General features: G+C 48.4%; 1 protein-coding gene across 1 annotated transcript; it reads right to left on the bottom strand.

The window, feature by feature from the left end:
* Nucleotides 1–819: 819 nt before the first annotated feature.
* Nucleotides 820–4,732, bottom strand: LOC124029760 (basic proline-rich protein-like). Its single transcript, XM_046341353.1, has 3 exons — nt 4,636–4,732; nt 2,192–2,872; nt 820–2,105 (listed from the first exon to the last, which is right to left on the bottom strand). The coding sequence occupies exons 1-3, from the start codon at nt 4,730–4,732 to the stop codon at nt 820–822; spliced, it is 2,064 nt and encodes a 687-aa protein (XP_046197309.1).
* Nucleotides 4,733–10,129: the final 5,397 nt, after the last annotated feature.

Raw genomic sequence — 10,129 nt, 5'->3', positions numbered from 1 at the left:
CCTGAGTCCTCCCTCTAGAGGAGTGAACCTATGGAGACTTCCAGTTGTTCTGGTGGGACCCTGAGTCCTCCCTCTAGAGGAGTGAACCTATGGAGACTTCCAGTTGTTCTGGTGGGACCCTGAGTCCTCCCTCTAGAGGAGTGAACCTATGGAGACTTCCAGTTGTTCTGGTGGGACCCTGAGTCACTCCCTCTAGGGAGTGAACCTATGGAGACTTCCAGTTGTTCTGGTGGGACCCTGAGTCCTCCCTCTAGAGGAGTGAACCTATGGAGACGTCCAGTTGTTCTGGTGGGACCCTGAGTCCTCCCTCTAGAGGAGTGAACCTATGGAGACTTCCAGTTGTTCTGGTGGGACCCTGAGTCCTCCCTCTAGAGGAGTGAACCTATGGAGACTTCCAGTTGTTCTGGTGGGACCCTGAGTCCTCCCTCTAGAGGAGTGAACCTATGGAGACGTCCAGTTGTTCTGGTGGGACCCTGAGTCCTCCCTCTAGAGGAGTGAACCTATGGAGACTTCCAGTTGTTCTGGTGGGACCCTGAGTCCTCCCTCTAGAGGAGTGAACCTATGGAGACTTCCAGTTGTTCTGGTGGGACCCTGAGTCCTCCCTCTAGAGGAGTGAACCTATGGAGACTTCCAGTTGTTCTGGTGGGACCTGAGTCCTCCCTCTAGAGGAGTTATTCTGCACAGACAGGTCCTCTGTTCTGCCTGGGGTCCTGCTGGGGTTGATTGAGCTGCCTGGGGTTGGTTGAGCAGCCTGGGGTCCTGCTGGGGTTGATTGAGCAGCCTGGGGTCCTGCTGGGGTTGATTGAGCTGCCTGGGGTCCTACTGGGGTTGGTTGTTCTGTCTGGGGTTGGTTGAGCAAGCCTGGGGTCCTAATGGGGTTGGTTGAGCAGCCTGGGGTTGGTTGAGCAGCCTGGGGTTGGTTGAGCAGCCTGGGGTCCTACTGGGGTTGGTTGAGCAGCCTGGGGTCCTACTGGGGTTGGTTGTTCTGTCTGGGGTTGGTTGAGCAGCCTGGGGTCCTAATGGGGTTGGTTGAGCAGCCTGGGGTTGGTTGAGCAGCCTGGGGTTGGTTGAGCAGCCTGGGGTCCTACTGGGGTTGGTTGAGCAGCCTGGGGTCCTACTGGGGTTGGTTGAGCTGCCTGGGGTCCTACTGGGGTTGGTTGAGGAGCCTGGGGTCCTACTGGGGTTGGTTGAGCTGCCTGGGGTTGGTTGAGCTGCCTGGTAGGGTCCTACTGTGGTTGGTTGAGCAGCCTGGGGTCCTACTGTGGTTGGTTGAGCTGCCTGTTGGGGTCCTACTGGGGTTGGTTGAGCTGCCTGGGGTCCTACTGTGGTTGGTTGAGCTGCCTGGGGTCCTACTGGGGTTGGTTGAGCAGCCTGGGGTCCTACTGGGGTTGGTTGAGCAGCCTGGGGTCCTACTGGGGTTGGTTGAGCAGCCTGGGGTCCTACTGGGGTTGGTTGAGCAGCCTGGGGTCCTACTGGGGTTGGTTGAGCAGCCTGGGGTCCTACTGGGGTTGGTTGAGCAGCCTGGGGTCCTACTGGGGTTGGTTGAGCAGCCTGGGGTCCTACTGGGGTTGGTTGAGCAGCCTGGGGTCCTACTGGGGTTGGTTGAGCAGCCTGGGGTCCTACTGGGGTTGGTTGAGCTGCCTGTTGGGGTCCTACTGGGGTTGGTTGAGCAGCCTGGGGTCCTACTGGGGTTGGTTGAGCAGCCTGGGGTCCTACTGGGGTTGGTTGAGCAGCCTGGGGTCCTACTGGGGTTGGTTGAGCAGCCTGGGGTCCTACTGGGGTTGGTTGAGCAGCCTGGGGTCCTACTGGGGTTGGTTGAGCAGCCTGGGGTCCTACTGGGGTTGGTTGAGCAGCCTGGGGTCCTACTGGGGTTGGTTGAGCAGCCTGGGGTCCTACTGGGGTTGGTTGAGCAGCCTGGGGTCCTACTGGGGTTGGTTGAGCAGCCTGGGGTCCTACTGGGGTTGGTTGAGCAGCCTGGGGTCCTACTCTGGGGCTTGGTTGAGCAGCCTGGGGTCCTACTGGGGTTGGTTGAGCAGCCTGGGGTCCTACTGGGGTTGGTTGAGCAGCCTGGGGTCCTACTGGGGTTGGTTGAGCAGCCTGGGGTCCTACTGGGGTTGGTTGAGCAGCCTGGGGTCCTACTGTGGTTGGTTGAGCTGCCTGGGGTTGGTTGAGCTGCCTGGTAGGGTCCTACTGTGGTTGGTTGAGCTGCCTGTTGGGGTCCTACTGGGGTTGGTTGAGCTGCCTGGGGTCCTACTGTGGTTGGTTGAGCTGCCTGGGGTCCTACTGGGGTTGGTTGAGCTGCCTGGTGGGGTCCTACTGTGGTTGGTTGAGCTGCCTGGTGGGGTCCTACTGGGGTTGGTTGAGCTGCCTGGGGTCCTACTGGGGTTGGTTGAGCTGCCTGTTGGGGTCCTACTGGGGTTGGTTGAGCTGCCTGGGGTCCTACTGGGGTTGGTTGAGCAGCCTGGGGTCGTACTGGGGTTGGTTGAGCTGCCTGGGGTCCTACTGTGGTTGGTTGAGCTGCCTGGTGGGGTCCTGCTGGGGTTGGTTGAGCTGCCTGGTGGGGTCCTGCTGGGGTTGGTTGAGCTGCCTGGTGGGGTCCTGCTGGGGTTGGTTGAGCTGCCTGGTGGGGTCCTGCTGGGGTTGGTTGAGCTGCCTGGTGGGGTCCTACTGTGGTTGGTTGAGCTGCCTGGGGTCCTACTGGGGTTGGTTGAGCTGCCTTGGGTCCTACTGTGGTTGGTTAAGCTGCCTGGGGTCCTACTGGGGTTGGTTGAGCTGCCTGGTGGGGTCCTGCTGGGGTTGGTTGAGCTGCCTGGTGGGGTCCTACTGTGGTTGGTTGAGCTGCCTGGGGTCCTGCTGGGGTTGGTTGAGCAGCCTGGTCACCATAACGGTAGGATTCCTGTTTCTTTGTGCGTTACCGAGTTATGAGACAAAACACCTGAAATACTTTAATACATGCTGCAGTAGCTGTTTATAAATCACTACCGACACACAGACTGAGTTACGGGTTAGAGTTGGTGGGAACTTTACCAATATGTTTATAAATCACAACCAACACACAGACTGAGTTACGGGTTAGAGTTGGTGGGAACTTTACCAATATGTTTATAAATCACAACCAACACACAGACTGAGTTACGGGTTAGAGTTGGTGGGAACTTTACCAATATGTTTATAAATCACAACCAACACACAGACTGAGTTACGGGTTAGAGTTGGTGGGAACTTTACCAATATGTTTATAAATCACTACCGACACACAGACTGAGTTACGGGTTAGAGTTGGTGGGAACTTTACCAATATGTTTATAAATCACAACCGACACACAGACTGAGTTACGGGTTAGAGTTGGTGGGAACTTTACCAATATGTTTATAAATCACTACCGACACACAGACTGAGTTACGGGTTAGAGTTGGTGGGAACTTTACCAATATGTTTATAAATCACTACCGACACACAGACTGAGTTACGGGTTAGAGTTGGTGGGAACTTTACCAATATGTTTATAAATCACTACCGACACACAGACTGAGTTACGGGTTAGAGTTGGTGGGAACTTTACCAATATGTTTATAAATCACAACCAACACACAGACTGAGTTACGGGTTAGAGTTGGTGGGAACTTTACCAATATGTTTATAAATCACTACCGACACACAGACTGAGTTACGGGTTAGAGTTGGTGGGAACTTTACCAATATGTTTATAAATCACTACCGACACACAGACTGAGTTACGGGTTAGAGTTGGTGGGAACTTTACCAATATGTTTATAAATCACTACCGACACACAGACTGAGTTACGGGTTAGAGTTGGTGGGAACTTTACCAATATGTTTATAAATCACTACCGACACACAGACTGAGTTACGGGTTAGAGTTGGTGGGAACTTTACCAATATGTTTATAAATCACAACCAACACACAGACTGAGTTACGGGTTAGAGTTGGTGGGAACTTTACCAATATGTTTATAAATCACAACCAACACACAGACTGAGTTACGGGTTAGAGTTGGTGGGAACTTTACCAATATGTTTATAAATCACAACCAACACACAGACTGAGTTACGGGTTAGAGTTGGTGGGAACTTTACCAATATGTTTATAAATCACTACCGACACACAGACTGAGTTACGGGTTAGAGTTGGTGGGAACTTTACCAATATGTTTATAAATCACAACCGACACACAGACTGAGTTACGGGTTAGAGTTGGTGGGAACTTTACCAATATGTTTATAAATCACTATCGACACACAGACTGAGTTACGGGTTAGAGTTGGTGGGAACTTTACCAATATGTTTATAAATCACTACCGACACACAGACTGAGTTACGGGTTAGAGTTGGTGGGAACTTTACCAATATGTTTATAAATCACTACCGACACACAGACTGAGTTACGGGTTAGAGTTGGTGGGAACTTTACCAATATGTTTATAAATCACTATCGACACACAGACTGAGTTACGGGTTAGAGTTGGTGGGAACTTTACCAATATGTTTATAAATCACTACCGACACACAGACTGAGTTACGGGTTAGAGTTGGTGGGAACTTTACCAATATGTTTATAAATCACTACCGACACACAGACTGAGTTACGGGTTAGAGTTGGTGGGAACTTTACCAATATGTTCCTCTGTCTGCAGGTACATGTACTGGACGGACTGGGGCGAGGTTCCTAAGATTGAGCGAGCGGGGATGGACGGTACCAACAGAGCCATGATCATTGACAAGGAGATCTACTGGCTAACGGTCTCACTGGACTACAGCCAGGAGAAACTGCTGGGCTGACGCCAAGTTCAACTTCTTACATGTCCAATCTGGACGGCACTGGAGGTACAGTAATCAACCAACCAATCAGAAACTCTCATTTTGGTTCCAGTGTAATAAAAGCAGGAAGTAATATTTCAGATGAGTAACCAACCAATCAGAAACTCTCATTTTGGTTCCAGCGTAATAAAAGCAGGAAGTAATATTTCAGATGAGTAACCAACCAATCAGAAACTCTCATTTTGGTTCCAGCGTAATAAAAGCAGGAAGTAATATTTCAGATGAGTAAATCAACCAATCAGAAACTCTCATTTTGGTTCCAGCGTAATAAAAGCAGGGAAGTAATATTTCAGATGAGTAACCAAATCCAATCAGAAACTCTTTCAGATGAGTAACCAAATCAATCAGAAACTTCATTTTGGTTCCAGTGTAATAAAAGCAGGAAGTAATATTCCAGATGAGCAACCAACCAATCAGAAACTCAGGCTACAGGAAGTAATTTCCAGATGAGTAACTGAAACTCTATTTTAATCTAGTGTAATAAAAGCAGGAAGTAATATTCCAGATGTGTCTCAGAAACAGGTTCCAGTGTAATAAAAGCAGGACCAGGAGTCCAATCACCCCTAATAAAAGCAGGGAACTTTTTTTGACCACATTTTACTTGTCTTACAGAGACCTGAATTTAAAATGGATTAAATTGTATATTTTTAGTCACACATTACCTCATAACGTTAGTTTTTACTAAATTTTAATTTAAAAAATGAAAAGCTGAAGTATCTTTGGGTCATTTTACAAGGCGTTAAAATCTTATGCTTTCTAAATATATATATATATATAATATAGCATAATAAAAGACTATATTTACAAGTCTTGGTGACTAGATCTCATGCTTTCTAAATATATATATAATATAGCATAATAAAAGACTTTCTTTTCAAACCTTTCTATTTCAAGTTTTGTTGACTAGAAAATACATCATATGATTATTAGTTATTTGTATTCTATCTGTATCGGTGTAGCTGGAGCTGTCATCACCCAAAACGTGATGACCTCTCAATGTATTCTATCGGTGTATTGGAGCTGTTTATCACCCAAACGTGACGACCTCTCAATGTATTATCCGTTATGTATTGGAGCTGTTATCACCCAAAACGTGACGACCTCTCAATGTATTCTATCTGTATCGTGTATTGGAGCTGTCATCACCCAAAACGTGACGACCTCTCAATGTATTCTATCTGTATCTGTATTGGAGCTGTTATCACCCAAAACGTGACCTCTCAATGTATTCTATCTGTATCGGTGTATTGGAGCTGTTATCACCCAAAACGTGACGACCTCTCAATGATTCTCATCTGTATCGGTGTATTGGAGCTGTTATCACCCAAAACGTGACGACCTCTCAATGTATTATATCTGTATTGGGAGCTGTTATCACCCAAAACGTGATGACCTCTCAATGTATTCTATCTGTATCGGTGTATTGGAGCTGTTATCTGCCCAAAACGTGACGACCTCTCAATGTATTCTATCTGTATTGGAGCTGTTATCACCCAAAACGTGACGACCTCTCAATGTATTCTATCTGTATTGGAGCTGTTATCACCCAAAACGTGATGACCTCTCTCAATGCATTCCTATCTGCATCGGGTATTGGAGCTGTCATCACCTGAAACGTGACGAATTTCAATGTGTATTCTATCTGTAGTCGGGTAGAGTTGGAGCTGTCATCACCCAAAACGTGACGACTTCTCAATGTATTATATTCAGATAGAGCTGTCATCACCCCAAAACGTGATGACCTCACAATGTATTATATCTGTATTGGAGCTGTCATCACCCAAAACGTGACGAATTTCTCAATGTATTACTGCGTTTAGCAGGACGAAGCTAGAACCCTTTCCCTTTGTTATTTGTTTATACGATTTGCAAGTCGCTTCTGGATAAGCGTCTGCTAAACGACTTAAATGTAAATGTAAAAAGGTCACATATATACAGGGATGTCTACGAAATCAGACGTTCCTGATTCGTTCAAGTGGCTTGAATCTACAGGCGAGACTTGAACATGGCCCTCTAGCAAAGATTAACAACCAACTTGAAGAATTAAAATATAAATATATAATATACACATATTGTACAATCCAGGTGTCCAAAGCTCTTAGAAAATTACCCAGAATGACTCACTGCTGTAATCACTGTCCAAGGGGACTCTAATATGTATGGACTCAGGGGTGTGACTACTGATGGAATCAAGACATATGTGTTTTATTCAAATCAAAGTGTATTTGTCACGTGTGCTGAATACAACAGGTGTAGTAGACCTCACAGTGACATGCTGAATACAACAGGTGTAGTAGACCTTACAGTGAAATGCTGAATACAACAGGTGTAGTAGACCTTACAGTGAAATGCTGAATACAACAGGTGTAGTAGACCTTACAGTGAAATGCTGAATACAACAGGTGTAGTAGACCTCACAGTGAAATGCTGAATACAACAGGTGTAGTAGACCGTACAGTGACATGCTGAATACAACAGGTGTAGTAGACCTTACAGTGAAATGCTGAATACAACAGGTGTAGTAGACCTCACAGTGAAATGCTGAATACAACAGGTGTAGTAGACCTCACAGTGAAATGCTGAATACAACAGGTGTAGTAGACCTTACAGTGAAATGCTGAATACAACAGGTGTAGTAGACCTCACAGTGAAATGTTTACTTCCTGTAGGGGGCGGGCTGTAGGGGGCGGGCTGTAGCTGCTGTCTGCTGTGTCTCCAGGGAGGACTACTGTTACCACAGTACTAAACTAGTGTCTGTCTCTGTGTCTCCAGGGAGGTGGTGGTTAAGGGAGATCTCCCTCACCCCTTCGCTCTGACGCTGTACGAGGACACTCTCTTCTGGACCGACTGGAACACCCATTCCATCCACTCGTGTCAGAAAGAGACCGGGGAGGATCGGAAGAAAGTCCACTCGGACATCTTCTCTCCCATGGATATACACGTCTACAGCCAGAAGAGACAGCCGCTACGTAAGAACACACAGCCTAATCACTGGTCCCACTCACTGTGAATGACATGCTCCTATCCAAAACATAGAATGTTCAGGGCCCGGTCGCCGGTCTTCCTCCTCTGTGATCGGCTAGCTAGGTCTAGGACAACAGATCTGTGACCCTTTAGCTGGGTCTTGGTCAATAGATCTATGATCGGCCAGCTGGGTCTAGGACAATAGATCTATGATCGGCTAGCTGGGTCTAGGTCAATAGAGCTTTGATCGGCTAGCTAGGTCTTGGTCAATAGATCTATGATCGGCCAGCTGGGTCTAGGACAATAGATCTATGATCGGCCAGCTGGGTCTAGGACAATAGATCTATGATCGGCTAACTAGGTCTTGGTCAATAGATCTATGATCGGCTAGCTAGGTCTCGGACAATATAGCTATGATCGGCCAGCTGGGTCTAGGACAATAGAGCTATGATCGGCTAGCTAGGTCTCGGACAATAGACCTATGATCGGCCAGCTGGGTCTCGGACAATAGATCTATGATCGGCTAGCTAGGTCTCGGACAATAGAGCTATGATCGGCTAGCTAGGTCTAGGACAATAGAGCTATGATCGGCTAGCTAGGTCTAGGACAATAGAGCTATGATCGGCTAGCTGGGTCTAGGACAATAGATCTATGATCGGCCAGCTGGCTCCAGGGACAATAGATCTATGATCAGCTAATGGGTCTCGACAATAAGCTATGATCGGCCAGCTGGGTCTAGACAATAGGCTATGATCGGCTAGCTAAGGTCTCGGACAATAGACGTATGATCGGCCAGCTGGGTCTAGGACAATAGATCTATGATCGGCTAGCTGGGTCTAGGACAACAGAAGATTTGTGATGGTCGACAGTAAAGCCCTGTACTCTGGAGGTTTAATTCAGATAATTTGTCACAGTGCAGAGGGGACCCATCCGTTATCGCGTCAATGACCCTGCTGTTACAGCCCCTTCCCCTGCATGCACAGCTGTCTGCAGGGTCGGTATGCGACTCTTGACACTTCTATGCAACTTCTGCTATCAGAATACAAGAGATCACATTGAAAAGACGGTGAGTGGCTTTGTGGTCAGATCTGTCTGACCACTTCAGGAGGTGGTCAGGGATGCACTGTGGATTTCTCCTCAGTTTGGACCAATCAGGCTACTGAAAGCGCGTGGAGGGCTACTCATCAGCACTCACCCACAAATCTCCATAAATGATGTTGGAGGAAATGCGTTCTAGCTTGTGAAGAACGTGTTGCTGGCCTCCTGCTGGCCTAATGGTAGAAGAACATGTTTGTTTTGACTAGTTATGAGTTATGCCAATCCTTTAGAGGAACGTGTTGCAGAGAGGTTGGCCGGCTAACTATAAATGCTAGCTAATGCAGAGGTTGGCCGGCTAACTACTGCAGAGGTTGGCCGGCTAACTACTGCAGAGGTTGGCCGGCTAACTACTGCAGAGGTTGGCCGGCTAACTACTGCAGAGGTTGGCCGGCTAACTACTGCAGAGGTTGGCCGGCTAACTACTGCAGAGGTTGGCCGGCTAACTACTGCAGAGGTTGGCCGGCTAACTACTGCAGAGGTTGGCCGGCTAACTACTGCAGAGGTTGGCCGGCTAACTACTGCAGAGGTTGGCCGGCTAACTACTGCAGAGGTTGGCCGGCTAACTACTGCAGAGGTTGGCCGGCTAACTACTGCAGAGGTTGGCCGGCTAACTACTGCAGAGGTTGGCCGGCTAACTACTGCAGAGGTTGGCCGGCTAACTACTGCAGAGGTTGGCCGGCTAACTACTGCAGAGGTTGGCCGGCTAACTACTGCAGAGGTTGGCCGGCTAACTACTGCAGAGGTTGGCCGGCTAACTACTGCAGAGGTTGGCCGGCTAACTACTGCAGGGTTGGCTAAAATAATGGTGTGTGTGATGTGTCTGTAGTCCTCTGACAGCAGTGATAATGGTGTCTGTAGTCCTCTGACAGCAGGATAATGGTGTGTGATGTGCCTGTGAGTCCTCTGACAGCAGTGATAATGGTGTCTGTAGTCCCCTGACAGCAGGGATAATGGTGTCTGTAGTCCTCTGACAGCAGGGATAATGGTGTGATGTGTCTGTAGTCCCCTGACATCAGTGATAATGGTGTGATGTGTCTGTAGTCCTCTGACAGCAGGGATAATGGTGTGTGATGTGTCTGTGATCCTCTGACAGCAGGGATAATGGTGTGTGATGTGTGTAGTCCTCTGACAGCAGGATAATGGTGTCTGTAGTCCCCTGACAGCAGGGATAATGGTGTGCTGATGTGCCTGTAGTCCTCTGACAACCGGGAATAATGGTGTCTGTA

This window comes from Oncorhynchus gorbuscha, unplaced genomic scaffold (genome assembly GCF_021184085.1).
Source record: "Oncorhynchus gorbuscha isolate QuinsamMale2020 ecotype Even-year unplaced genomic scaffold, OgorEven_v1.0 Un_scaffold_7571, whole genome shotgun sequence".
In the NCBI taxonomy this organism is placed as follows: Eukaryota; Metazoa; Chordata; class Actinopteri; order Salmoniformes; family Salmonidae; genus Oncorhynchus; species Oncorhynchus gorbuscha.
This window is presented reverse-complemented; position numbering and strand designations above follow the sequence as displayed.